General features: G+C 39.7%; 1 protein-coding gene across 7 annotated transcripts in view; it reads right to left on the bottom strand.

The window, feature by feature from the left end:
• Nucleotides 1-5,091: 5,091 nt before the first annotated feature.
• Nucleotides 5,092-14,945, bottom strand: part of LOC117527159 (zinc finger protein 638-like) — a 54,666-nt gene continuing 44,812 nt past the window's right edge. For all 7 annotated transcript variants that reach the window (XM_034189387.1, XM_034189394.1, XM_034189393.1 and 4 more), the window contains 5 exons: nucleotides 13,862-14,084; nucleotides 8,413-8,682; nucleotides 8,089-8,196; nucleotides 7,772-7,893; nucleotides 5,092-7,320 (listed from right to left, as the gene is read on the bottom strand). In XM_034189387.1, the coding sequence (XP_034045278.1) occupies nucleotides 7,264-7,320; nucleotides 7,772-7,893; nucleotides 8,089-8,196; nucleotides 8,413-8,682; nucleotides 13,862-14,084 (780 nt within the window). In that variant the 3' untranslated portion in view covers nucleotides 5,092-7,263. The remainder of the gene's footprint in view (nucleotides 7,321-7,771; nucleotides 7,894-8,088; nucleotides 8,197-8,412; nucleotides 8,683-13,861; nucleotides 14,085-14,945) is intronic.

Raw genomic sequence — 14,945 nt, 5'->3', positions numbered from 1 at the left:
TGTAGTATGTTTATAATACATTCACTTCATGTCTTATTTGAGTAAACTTTGCTCATGAATAAACAACCTTATGTCCCAGTTCTCAATGGTCATGTGACCAGTCACCACCAAGATATGGCTCAGGATTCAAGAAAATCACAGCCTTTGGATACAGGAAGTATATCTTTATGTCCTGACAGTTCTATTGCTTTAAAAGTACAGTGTTGTTTTAGAACGGTTGCACTGAGGAATCAGGGGTCACCTGTTTGTTTGGGTTTTTTTTTTATAGCCACATTACTGTGTATGGAACACATAAAATACATACATTTGTCTATAAAGGTTGTCGCCATGCAGACAGGAGAAAGCTCAATGTTTACAGTAAGTGTACTTCTTGTATGTCAAGATGTTTTACCACTCAGCCAAGTGACACCATCAATTTAAAATATTAAAAACTCACTTTTAACATGTTTAATCAGTGAAACATCAACAAAAATCAACAATAAGTCAAGTTGCTGTAAATGTAAAGAAAAACCATTTCTCATTAGAATACCAATGGCTCATTTCATTCTACCATTGTAACAGGACAAATAATTAATGGTGCCTCATTCCTCCCTGATTTATTAGTGCAGGGACTGAAGAATGGATGAATGGCTTCAGAAAAACAATCAGTGAACGTATAAATCAGCACTTTGGCTTCCACATTGAAGAAGGACACCAGACCCATGTCACAGTCTACATAAATCCCGATCCGGGATGGTCTGAGGTTCAGTGTCAGATTGGTCGATGGCTCAGTTCAAAAAGCGTAATTGGTAGAGGTGGGCGGATCGATGCAGTGAACTCATCTGTACATTTTTTTTCCCCTCTTTTGGGATAGTAAGAGACCACTGTGATGTTGTTAAAGGCAAACTTGTAGCAAAAAAAAAAAAGTTGTAGCAAGTAATGTTGTGGCCTCGAGACCCTGAATCATGTCAGGAACCACCTCGTTTCTGTCTGGTGCTCCTCCAGTCGGCTTACCCGTGTAAACCTGTGTGTTCAGTGCATAGCTCGTGTTTGCATCACAAGCTGTCCAGATCTTTAGGCCGAATTTTGTTGGCTTTGACGGCATGTAGTGCCTAAAGGAGCAGCGACCTCTGAATACCACCAGCCTTTCATCCACGATATTAGGACCTGGGTTGTAGAGTAGCGGCAGGTGCTCGTACCACTTGTCCCACACTGCCCTGTCCTAATAGTTGCCAGCTCGTCTTTCTCCTGTCTACTAATTGTCAAAGTTGATAACCTTGGCCCCAAACAAGCATGTGAACGGGTTTTGTCCAGCTTTCTGCACTCCTGCTCTCATGTTTTCTGCTGATAATGGTCCCTCGCACATTTTCAGGGATGTAGACCATTCTGTATGACCATTTTTTTGATACAAATGATTCTCTTGTTATATATGGTTGTTGGACAATCCTATCATCTGAAAATTCATCATGATGATCAGAGTTGATCTCAAGATCATCTTCATTTTCAGATGATTTCTCCTCAACATCACTATCCTGATCAGATATCTTCCAGAGCCTCCTGGACTGTCACTCTGCTTAGATTACTCATCTTTTCAACCTCAGAGTGCAGATGCATAATGTTGGTAGGACTACATGCATGGCTTCTTTTGGTCCTGTGAAAACATTGAGCTTTTACATGTTTTAATTTTTTTATGACATCAAAAACAAAATAAAAATCAGGTGCTTTATATAAACATTTCTAAATTTATGCCCTTTAAAAAAATCAGTGAAAAGTAATCTATATATAAAATATAAGTAAAAAAAAAAAAATCTAAAAAAAATCTAAAAAGCTAAAATGATTGTATGAAAAATAAGTGCACCCTTTAGTGTAATGCACTAGCCGAGTTACAATGTAAAGTGCACCCTAGCCAGCCACTACTACGTCATAAGTGTGATGTTTGCTACCTGACCTGAGGACCACGTGAACTGTGAAAAGGGCTTCAGTGAACGGGTCATGATATCTAAATATCAAAATATACATACAGTATAGTAAGTTGAAAGTTATTTTAATTATCATCACAGAAATAAAGTTTGTACAGTTTCTCAAAAGTGTGTTTCTTGGAAATCGCGATGGCAGCGTTCCATCAGCGGTCACGTGATGCCATGACATCACAACGTGTAGAGTCCCATCTTTGTCTGTTTGATTGACAACAGGAACAGATAGACCTCAGCATGGACAGTAACGAGATCAAAAACTTTTCTGACTCCTCTTCAAGTGTGGATTATTTCTGACTCAGATCCTGAGGATGTCGCGGCAGTGATTAGACTTTACAGATTGGAGCCGTATCTTTCGGACAAACATTCAAACCAGGAGCATTCTGGCAGCAAAAATAATGACGGTGTTTATGGTGGAACCAAAGCAGAGGCAAGAGACGTGCCAATTCCGATGGATTTTGAAAGGCTGCAGAATATCGAATGGTAAGGGAGGATTTGATTTTTGCTGCTGCTGTTTATAACATTCTAATTACGGTGGTCCCTCGTTTATCGCGGTAGTTATGTTCTAAAAATAATCCGCGATAAGCGAAATCCGCAAAGTAGTCAGCGCTTTTTTTTTTTTGCAATGATTATAGATGTTTTAAGGCTGTAAAACCCCTCACTACACACTTTATATGCCAGATTTGGTGCAGCTCCGCACAGCAGACAGGAGGGCGGTGTGTGAGTGGCCCGCTGCTGCGTTTACCGAGCCCGCAGACTCAGTAAGCGCATCGGCGGCAGTGAGAGCAATCGCGGTGATGCCTACCGGTGCCGTGACCGGCCTGCCTGATAAGGAGGCAGAACACAGTGTCCAGTAAAAAAAAAAAAAAAAAAAAAAAAAAAAAAAAAAAAAAGCATGCAAAATTGCGCACACAAAAAATCCGCGAAACTATGAGGCCGCGAAAGGTGAACTGCGTTATAGCGAGGGACCGCTGTATAGCATTTTTGATTCTAGCGTCTGTTTACTGCCTTTGTTATTGTTCCGGAGCCTATTACTTGTGGACCACCATCATTACCTTCGGATTTTTGCTGTTTGAGTGTCTGGCGTTGCATTCATCAGTGTTTAGTTACATTATTTTCATGAAAGAATAGGAAATAAACGGCGAAAGTTTCGAGAAAGATCACTGAAAACAACAGTGAACATGCCGCCGCCGTGTTTACTACGTATTGCACTGATATTTGTACAAGTTCCTTGACCATTTCAAGATTATTGTTAACATATTATTTGGGGTTGACATTTTAGGTGATCCTGTGAGTGGTGAGAACATGGAGACGGCAGAGGAAAGCGTCTGCTGTCGGGAGCAAATGTGAGTGTGCGAGCAGAGGGAGCGGCAGCCTGACATATCGTGCATCACACAACACCGCGGCTTTCGATCAATCTGCCTGGACTTGAAAAGGCTAACACCTTCCGCCCTTGCGTTTGTGCAATATGCTGTGACACACTGGTCAGGCATATCGACAAACAAGTCCCTGAGAGCTGTGTTTAATCAAAGTTTCTGCCGCTAAAAAAAGTGTAAACAACGGCCGACAAGCGCGCAAGCCGATACGATTTACATGTAGTGACGTATTTCAGGCTTGGTGCTCAGCGGGAAGGTGGCCACGGGGCGTGCACATTTTTCAGTGGCGGGACGTTCAAATGTTATATATAACGGGAGAACCGCATCCATTTTCCCAAAACACTTAGGTTGACCAAATTATATAACCTTTATTACATGTAATAAGACTGTTGTCTTTAAGTGTCATATCCACTTTAAACAGAGAGAAAAACAGAATCAGGCATCAGAAAGACAAGAAATACATTATAATTTGCCAGCATTAAACAAAAAACAGGAAATACTAAGATGATCGCAGGCCACTAGCCCCAAGCTTCACTAACAGACCCAGAATTTAGGTAAAGTTGAGGCTGCGGCACGCTCCGTTTCCTAATAAAATTAATTGAAAGAGTAAGAAGCATAGAACTATACTATGTCAGTCATACAAAAGGGAAAATAAGTGCGTCTTAACTCTGGACTTGAAAGTTTCCACAGAATCTGACTGTTTTATTGACGCAGGGAGATCATTCCACAGAACAGGGGCACGATAAGAGAAAGCTCTATGACCTGCAGACTTCTTATTCACCCTAGGGACACAAAGTAGTACTGCACACTGAGAACACAAAGCCCGGACAAGTATGTAAGGTTTAATTACGTGAAGCACTGAATAATTTCTCCACAGCCACAGAAGCCTATAACTTCTTCTGGGTTGTGTGGGTGTCTTGGTGGCTTTCCTCACTTCTTCTTTACAGTCAGTTTTTGAGAACTGTCTACTCCATGCAGATTTACCAAAGTACCAGACTGTATTTCTTTGTAACTGATGTAAATGAAGTCCAAGACACATTCAGTGTCAGCTTTACCATCAGAGAGCCTCGTCCACAAACGACCACAAGACTCCAAGCTGTCATGATGATAAAGGGGGCAATACACTGTATTAAGAACAGGGGTATATAAAGTTGATCAGGGCATTTGGGTAGTTTCTGATGTCATTATGATTTAATAAGAGTAAACAGCTGTCTGACAATAAATGGCTTCACCCAACCACTAACCATAAGTAGGGGGGGAAGAGACATTTTTGCATTATTCATATTCTCTGAAAAATGTCCAAATAAATAAAATAAAATTTGCCAGGATATGTAAATGTTTGAGCACAACTGCATATAAACCATCGGTTTTCTTCAGAGAGGTAATGGGATGGACACAAACATTTCCAAGACACTCATTATGTCTGACTTAATTTACAACAGTTGTGAAAAAATACAAACAGTATGGCACTCTGTGGTACTCTGTGTGGAGTAAGCAGTTCTTAAAAATTCAGTGCCTGTGCAAGAAGATGAGTGAGGAAAGCCACCAAGACAATCCTGGAGGAGTTATAAGTTTCTGCGACTGGAGAAATTGTGCACAGTGCAAGTTTTGTATTTTGCATCACCACTGTAGCGTACTTGGAGACTGCTTGGTGTATTTTAGGGACTGCGAGATACAGAATGTTCCCACAAGACCAGATGCTACTTTACTGATTTTTTTGTTAAAATTGGAAATTTTACCCAAACACAAAAAGGCACATTTTGTTAACATATTAAACAGTTATTTATTTGAAGACTTAAATTGAAACCAAAGACCACAACTACCTAATAAACATCATACACAATTATTTTTGCTAATGCAGCTAAACAGCAGTGAAAAATGACAAAACCAGCAGGTTTAATACAAAGATAGTTTTGAGAAGTTCATAGGCCGACTATGAAGACGTAATGCCACATCAAAGGAGAAGCATCCTGACTGTTTCTAACAGGTACAGCTGCCCTTGGAGTTTTGTAGCTGGCGAAGGTTGATGAGGAAATATTAATAAAAATCAAGGCTATTTGACACTGCTGTACCTACAGAAAAATGATTCATCTCCCAAACACATTCACACCAATATGGCTGTAGATTAGGACATCACCCTCCAGCTTTAGCAATGGGGGGGGGGGGGGTCGTCTCAATTTAAAGGAGTAGGGAGAACTTTGAAGGTGACAACTTGCCACTGTCACCACTGAGACACTGAACTTATCCAACAGGAGACAACAATCAGATCACTATTGCTGCTGTAGCCGCTGGTCTGTCGAGAAATTTTACATCCAAAATTTAGGGATGCCAAAAAGGAGTCTCTTCTTAGTAAATGCCGTATCTTAATCCCTGATTAAAACAGGACCAGGCTCATCAATTCCGGCAAGAGCTTACAGTGGCTTGAAGCAGATACAACACAAATGTTTCCCAATCCAGGATGAGTAATGATCTTACCACTTTGAGACTGAAACACGAAGATAATCCACAGGCCTGAATTGCTTTTTGATCACTTTCAAAGAGGTCAAGGTTGTTGCTTCTGGAGGTAAGGAGATGACCTCCAATTCATAAATCAAAAAACAAAGTGTCTGTGAGCAACCTTCAAAAAGGCCAAACTGAATACTATACCAGCGGCATAATAACAAATATCAAAAAAGATAAAGAGGGTCTTATTATAGAGACTTTGGCCATGTTCATGTCACCAACCAGACTCAACTGTGTGCGTGGGATCACACACACACCACTGGAAGTTTTGGCCACCATATTTACAGGTATATATCTTGGAGAAGTTTGCATATGGATGTCATAGGCTAAGGTTGTAGATGGTACAGTCGTAGATGTAGCTTTTGCGTGGGTACAGCTCCCCTTTAGTAAAACATCCACCTTACGGCCCTGATATGCCACCATGTAACTTTCATCTGTTTCCAGATATGAACAAAGGCAATAAACCTGTGTTGCCGAACCGAACCTCCAGTGTGTACTAGATATTAGCAAGGTATAATCTAAGGTTGTAAGTTTCATCACAATCAGATCATTGAAGCCATTGTGGCTTTATTCTGTACACTAGGTTTCAGAAAATAAGCCCTCTGGTGGCCACAGTTAGAATCAATACACACCAAACATTGAATGTGACCAAGGTCTTCAGGAGTTGATCACATGTACCAACCTTGTCAATATCAGGTAAACATCAACCATATGGAAAAAGATAGACAGAGAAATGCAAACACAATTAAGTGGTTCCTAGATCTGCTCAGCTTTGGGGATATAGGTACCTTTCATGGGAAACAGCATCATACGAGTGTATGCTCAACAGACAGAGGGGAAACGTATGATGGGACTTCATTATGAAATAAGTTTTAGACTTATGTAAGGTTTAGTTAATACTGAAAAATTTAGTATTCTGTGTTCTTGGTTTTCTGTCATCTCACTTTATACTATTGTTTATTATGTACTGTGTCTTTCAAAAAACTAATAAAACTTAAAAGAAGCTCCCTTCATTGGAAAGAAGTGTTGGCATAACAATGACATATCAGCTATTGGGGAGAAACCTTTGTATATTAAAAACATCCAAGGACCACTACACATAGGTGGAAAAATTGTGTGGCCCTCAAACGCAATCATGGTTAGCCTATGAACTTGTCAGCAACCGAGTAAGTCCTATATATTAAAACTGCAAAAAATAAAATAAAATCAAGTGGCTGCTAAATCACATACTTGAGCAAAGACCTATAATTAACATTTTTTTTCTAGCAGCCATCATTGTACAGTTTTCATATGAGACAGCCCCCCCACCCCCCCAACACACACAGACACACAAAATGAAATTAACACGTGACAAATTACTACGATGAGAAATTGGGCCCTTAAGGGGTTACAAAGAAATGAAGGGAATGGTCGAACTGAGTCCGATTCTGCGTTCAGCTGCTCTTGGATTTTGCAGACTCGTTTATGGTCTTTTTGCTGCACAAATATTTCTAGAAATGAACAGACAAGGAAGCAAAATTACATGGGTCATCTTGCATCTTTAACATTAAAAACATAAGCTGCAGTTTAAGATTTTGTAAGTCCTATTACTGCCAGGGTCTTCAAATTCACAGGGAACATACTTGGGACAAGTTCAAAGATGGCTAACCGTGACCTAGTTTAAGAGGTCAAACGGTCACATTGTGATTCCTATTTTATGCTCATATGGTCGAGGGTATTTTAGCATTAATTTTGCCATTATAAAAATAAATTGTCACTTAAAACAGGTTTTAAGTGCTCTTAACAGTATTCAGCTACTTTTTGACTGCTCAACTGAGCTTAACAATTTGAGATACAAAATACAAGTCAACAATGTCAAACTGATGCATGCCTTTTGGATGTGATTTCAAGAAGCTCATGTGAGAAATAAAAAGAGCCACATATTTCTGAAAGTGATCCTACCTGCAAGCTCTCATAGTGCTTGAGGGTTCTACAGTGGTTGACCTCAGCCTCCTTGGCTCCACTGAAGAACCGGCCACAGGCTTTACAGAAGAAACCAGTTTTTGGCACCAGGAGTTCCATACCTGTGGATGGACAAATGCAGCAGAGTGGAAAATAAATTAAAAACATATGCAGACATTTTAAAAAATAAGCATTTTATTAAACAAATTGATGAAAATATTACAACACCCTAAAGTGATTGCAGCAGACATTTAAGGATATGAGATGAATATTAAGGACACAATGATAGAAGTAGTCAAAATATAGCCTCGTCTTACCAACTGGGTTGTTTGGATCAAAAGGGGGGAGGGAGCAGTCTGTTTTGGATTTCTCTGTCACACACCCCTCTTCAGTTTTTGTGGCCTCCTCACCTGTCTCACACTTTCCTAAAAGAAAGACGTAGAGAAACAAAGAGGTGAGGGCTACTGCCGGCGTCTGAAACCATCTCTGGTATTTCACTATCTGAGCGCACATTCAGACATTACACTGTGTTATGAGCGGATACTTTCCATAAACCACATTAATCTGTTTCCAGTGGAGCACACGGACACTTGCACTGTGCACATGCACTGATCACAGTCAGCATGGAGACTAAAACCTACCCGCCTGCGTTGGAGCTTCCAAATGACTTTTCTCTTCATCCTGGTCCTCTGCTTTGCCTGATGCCACAGCCGCCGTCTCTTGCTCTGTAGCCTGGCTGTGACTGGGTGCACACTCTTTGTCCTCACTGTCCAGAGTCACTGAACTGCTGGCAGGTGTCTCTGTGGAGGGATGAACAGCAGCTTCAACTGCGCCATCTGTAGCTGCAGGGGTTGGTGAGGAGGAGGACTGAAGCTCTGGAACTGGATCGAGTGTCTCCAACGATGTCAGTTCTACAGAACAATGACAAATTTAAAGCGCGCACGCGCACACACACACACTAAAGTAAGTCCTTCCATTGGACCAGTGCTCATTGCTGGTTTCCATTTTGTGAAACGGATGAGAGTCCATGGTTCTCCCTGGACATCATCACAAGTCAAGTTAAGGTTGGTAACCATTTTACAGTTGGGTGGACTGAGACCATCTCGATTAAGAGCTGGTACCATGAGTCGGATTCAAACAAAGATTTACAGATTGGCAGGCCAGCTCCTTATCCACTGAGCTACTGGCTCTGCACCCACATTAAAAACTATTAAATATTAGGGCTCCAACTAACAAATGTTTTCATATTTAGTTAATCTGTGAATATGTTTTTCGATTAACTGATGAGCTGACTGATCCATAAAATGTTAGAAAATGATGAAAAATGTAATGCGGTGTTTCCCAAAGCCCAAGATTATATCCCCAAATGTCTTGTCCACATTAAAGATATTCAGGTTATTAGCAAAGAAGAGTAAAGAAACTACAAAAAATATTCACATCTGAGGAAAAAAAAAGAAAAAAAAATTTATGAAAACAGCTGGCAATTAATTTACAAATGTAAAGTTTACACATAAAATTTGTCACATACCAATAATTTTAGGTGAAATAATGAAATTTTTATATTTAAAAGAAAACTTGCATGTATCTTTTGTAACTTTTACAATAATTTTCATTATTGAGAGTTTATAGGCAGCTACACTGCAACAACTCAAAATCTATACTGGTCTAATATGTAGAGTTTGTATTTCTTAAAAAGACTGATGTAAATGAAGTCCAAGACATATTCAGCATCATGTAAATGCTCATGAGTCCATCTCCTGACTGGTTTAAAGAAAACTGGATATAAAAGTGATGATTTGGCTGTGTTATACCTCAAGGTGGGTGTACTTATGCGTGTCATTGTTTTGACTGATATTTTTTGTCATTTTTTATATAAAGAAGCCAAAATCATCATTTTATAAATATGATGTCATTATAAAATTCAGATGTGTAAAAGTTCAACAGTTCTCAAACTTCCATACACCACTGTATACATCAAAAAAGGTTTAAAAATTTTTTTATTGAAGTTTGACATGATAAATGTTTGAACACAACCCTGTACTATGTTAAATATGTCTTACCAAAGACAACAATAATAGCTAGCACATCAGTTTTTAATGCTTCAGAAGCACTTATAATCAAAATTTTAAAGTGGGGGGGGGGGGGGACTGTGGGAAAAAAGTATATACATATATATACATATATATATATATATATATATACATATATACATATATATACACACACACACACACACCACCCCTGGCAATAATTATGGAATCACCGGCCTCGGAGGATGTTCATTCAGTTGTTTAATTTTGTAGAAAAAAAGCAGATCACAGACATGGCACAAAACTAAAGTCATTTCAAATGGCAACTTTCTGGCTTTAAGTAACACTATAAGAAATCAGGAAAAATAATTGTGGCAGTCAGTAATGGTTACTTTTTTAGACCAAGCAAAGGGAAAAAAATATGGACTCACTCAATTCTGAGGAATAAATTATGGAATCACCCTGTAAATTTTCATCCCCAAAACTAACACCTGCATCAAATCAGATCTGCTCGTTAGTCTGCATCTAAAAATGAGTGATCACACCTTGGAGAGCTGTTGCACAAAGTGGACTGACATGAATCATGGCTCCAACATGAGAGATGTCAATTGAAACAAAGGCGAGGATTATCAAACTCTTAGAAGAGGGTAAATCATCACGCAATGTTGCAAAAGATGTTGGTTGTTCACAGTCAGCTGTGTCTAAACTCTGGACCAAATACAAACAACATGGGAAGGTTGTTAAAGGCAAACATACTGGTAGACCAAGGAAGACATCAAAGCGTCAAGACAGAAAACTTAAAGCAATATGTCTCAAAAACCGAAAATGCACAACAAAACAAATGAGGAACGAATGGGAGGAAACTGGAGTCAACGCCTGTGACCGAACTGTAAACTGTAAGAAACTGCCTAAAGGAAATGGGATTTACATACAGAAAAGCGAAACGAAAGGCATCATTAACACCTAAACAGAAAAAAACAAGGTTACAATGGGCTAAGGAAAAGCAATCGTGGACTGTGGATGACTGGATGAAAGTCATATTCAGTGATGAATCTCAAATCTGCATTGGGCAAGGTGATGATGCTGGAACTTTTGTTTGGTGCCGTTCCAATGAGATTTATAAAGATGACTGCCTGAAGAGAACATGTAAATTTCCACAGTCGATATGTGGCTGCATGTCAGGTAAAGGCACTGGGGAGATGGTTGCCATTACATCATCAATAAATGCACAAGTTTACATTGATATTTTGGACACTTTTCTTATCCCATCAATTGAAAGGATGTTTGGGGATGATGAAATCATTTTTCAAGATGATAATGCCATAGAGCAAAAACTGTGAAAACATTCCTTGCAAAAAGACACATAGGGTCAATGTCATGGCCTGCAAATAGTTCCGGATCTTAATCCAATTGAAAATCTTTGGTGGAAGTTGAAGAAAATGGTCCATGACAAGGCTCCAACCTGCAAAGCTGATCTGGCAACAGCAATCACAGAACGTTGGAGCCAGATTGATGAAGAGTTTGTCACTCATTAAGTCCATGCCTCTGAGACTGCAAGCTGTTATAAAAGCCAGAGGTGGTGCAACAAAATACTAGTGATGTGTTGGAGCGTTGTTTTGTTTTTCATTCCATAATTTTTTCCTCAGAATTGAGTGATTCCATATTTTTTTCCCTCTGCTTGGTCTAAAAAAGTATCCGTTACTGACTGCCATAATTTTCCTGATTTCTTAGTGTTTCTTAAAAGCCAGAAAGTTGCCATTTGAAATGACTTTAGTTTTGTGTCATGTCTGTGATCTGCTTTTTTCTACAAAATTAAACACATATAGTGTGTGTGTTCCCGGTTCAAACCCAACGCCGGCCGGTTTCTCCATGTAATATGGAGTTGCATCAGGAAGGGCATCTGGAGTAAAACCTGTGCAAATTCAACAAGCAAGTTCACCTGCCAAAAACAATGATGGTGAACTTCCACACTGCCATGATTGAATCCATCATCTCCTCCTCCATCATCTGCTGCTCCTACTGCTAAGGACAGGAGCAGACTGCAGCGTTATCATCCACGCAGCAGAGAAGGCAACTGACTGCAATCTGCCATCCCTACAGGACCCGAACACTTCCAGGGCCCTGAGGTGAGCAAGCAAGATTGTGGCTGATCCCTCTCACCCAGGACACAAACTCTTTTTCACCCTCCCCTCTGGCAGGTGGCTGAGGTCCATCAGGACTAAAACCTCAAGACACAAAACAGCTTCTTTTCATCCAGTTAATAATGCCAGAACCCCATTTACGTTGCCTCCCTCCCACCACTCAAAGTACAGACTGGACATCCCTACACCGAAAGGTACTGTACATCTGTACACCAATCACATGCTTTTGCACTGTCCCATTCCACTATGTTAAATTTATTTATTTAACAGTGAACATAGTTTTGCCGACTTGACTTTTACTTCTTCCAGAAGTATTTTTTCCTTTTCTTTTTTTGTTGTTTATGCACCAAGACCACCAGACCAAATCCCTTGTATGTGAGAACCAGTGATGCCGGTAACGCGTTACTTAGTAACGCGTTACTCTAATCTGACCACTTTTTTTAGTAACGAGTAATCTAACGCGTTAATCTTTCCAAATCAGTAATCAGATTAAAGTTACTTCTCCATGTCACTGTGCGTTACTATTATTTTTCATTGTGGGTCGATAGCATTAAACTTGGTCTGTGGGCAGGAGGTCGGGGTTCGACTGAACTGCCCACTTTAAGTGAGCTGTGAGCTTTTCATCCGTGGTTTTTTGCAGCTGCTCGACTCGTCGTCTCTTAAAGCACGGTGATCAGCACACCTGCACTGAGCTTTACAAAGACATTTTTATACTTTTTTTTCCTCCTTTATTTAGAGCTGAGCTGAGCCGCTCCGTATCTGCACGTTAAAACAGCTGATCCTCCGCGACGCGTCAACAACTAACACTATTTTCCACTCAAATGCACCTAAACTCTCTGAGGACCACATGATGTGAAAACACAATAAAACTTTCTTACCTGTAAATCTGGTCACGTTTTCTGCATAAATAAATGTTATCCATTCTTTGTGCTCAAACGCCAAAGTAGGGGCGAATCCAGATGGAATGGGGGCGTGGGGGAGGGATGTGCCCCCCTCACAACACCCCTAGATTAAAGGTCCAGTTTTGAAGCCTTTTTTTACTACAACTACTAATACTACTTAAAATAATATTAATTTCTACAAGTAAAATATTTAGAGAGAATTTAAATGTTAGAAAAATGCTAGAATGAATTTAATAGTTACATTTATAAACAATGTATGTTCGAAATTGCAAGTTTTACTGTTACAGTGCTGTCAACAGTTAAATATGAGGTCAAGAAAGAGGTCTTTATTTTACTTTTTATAAAAGTATTTATTTTCATTGAAGTCAAGAAAGGGTGACTATAAAGTAAGTTTTGGCAAAACAGGTATCATTGTCATGTTGAGGTGGCAGAGTGTTGTTGTCGGCAGCTGGGAAAAGTAACTAAAAAAGTAACTAGTAATCTAACTTAGTTACTTTTTCAAGGAGTAATCAGTAATCAGTAATTGGATTACTTTTTCAAAGTAACTGTGGCAACACTGGTGAGAACTTGGCAATAAATTTGATTCCGATTCTGTGGAAAACCCGAGTGAAAAACAAGGAAGCAGCCGAAGGGACTTAAGTTTTTAACAGGTCCAATGTGGGAAAAGCCAGACTTAAGTGGATTCTTGCCTGATCACATTCTTAGTCTGAGGCATTTTGAATGTTTTAAATGTGATTAATTTTTTTAAGAGGATGTGTTTCTGGAAAACCATCTTTAAATCAATCAAATACATAAATAATTTCAACACCTCAGCAGTGATGAGTACTGCAGTCTCTTACTAAATGCATGGAGGGACTCAACATGCACAGACAGACTGAGAAATGTTGCTTCATTCTCTGCACAGGACACCATTAAGCCACTAAACAGTCAAGCAGAAAATAGTTGTTGGCACCTGCGTTCATGTGTAAAATGGCACTGAAAACACCTTAATCAACAGATTTCATTCTATAATTCTACCTGTCTTTGTTATCGTCTCCATTTCGGATTCTTCTGGACAAGCAGCTGTGTTTGTTTGGTTGGATGAGGGGGCAGGTTGAGGTGGTGAGGCAGCAGGCACCACATCTGTGGCCATCAAACTCTCAGCATCAGGTGCAGTTTCGGATTCTAATTCCCGCTCAGAGTCCATCAGGTTAGGCGCACTACCAGACTCCTTTTCTGTTGCAGCCTCTGAAATTGTATCCTAACAACAACTTATTGTCAACAAAGTCTCAAAATGAAAAAGCAGTCTCACGGCTGACATGCAGACTTAATTTTAAAGTGTTTTCTCCTGCGCATTACAAGAAACTGTTTGCTCCAACTTACAAATTCTGCTTTTTCGCTCTGTGGATTTTTCCGAAAAATAGCAACAGGGGACCACTGGCTATGGTGACCATTTTCGGGCTGTAGCATTCTGCCCGTATGACTCTTTGCATAAAATGTGAGTAGGACATTGTTATGAAACTGTAAAACATGACATCCAGACAATGCATACTACACACGTCACAGAAAACATGAAGGCAAACCAATCAGGCTGACAGCCATCAACTTACATGACCTGCCAATGTTTAGCATAAAGTTGCGACAATGCAATGTGGACATTTCAAAATATGCCTTTTTCTACAACCCCTGGCAAAAATTATGGAATCACCGGCCTCAGAGAATGTTCATTCAGTTGTTTAATTTTGTAGAAAAAAAAAGCAGATCACAGACATGATACAAAACTAAAGTCATTTCAAATGGCAACTTTCTGGCTTTAAGAAACACTATAAGAAATCAGGAAAAAAAATTGTGGCAGTCAGTAACGGTTACTTTTTTAGACCAAGCAGAGGGAAAAAAATATGGAATCACAATTCTGAGGAAAAAATTATGGAATCATGAAAAACAAAAGAACGCTCCAACACATCACTAGTATTTTGTTGCACCACCTCTGGCTTTTATAACAGCTTGCAGTCTCTGAGGCATGGACTTAATGAGTGACAAACAGTACTCTTCATCAGTCTGGCTCCAACTTTCTCCGATTGCTGTTGCCAGATCAGCTTTGCAGGTTGGAGCCTTGTCATGG

Source organism: Thalassophryne amazonica, chromosome 15, assembly GCF_902500255.1.
Source record: "Thalassophryne amazonica chromosome 15, fThaAma1.1, whole genome shotgun sequence".
Taxonomy (NCBI): domain Eukaryota; kingdom Metazoa; phylum Chordata; class Actinopteri; order Batrachoidiformes; family Batrachoididae; genus Thalassophryne; species Thalassophryne amazonica.
Note: the sequence above shows the minus strand (reverse complement) of the source record. Positions and strands in the feature narration are given on the sequence as shown.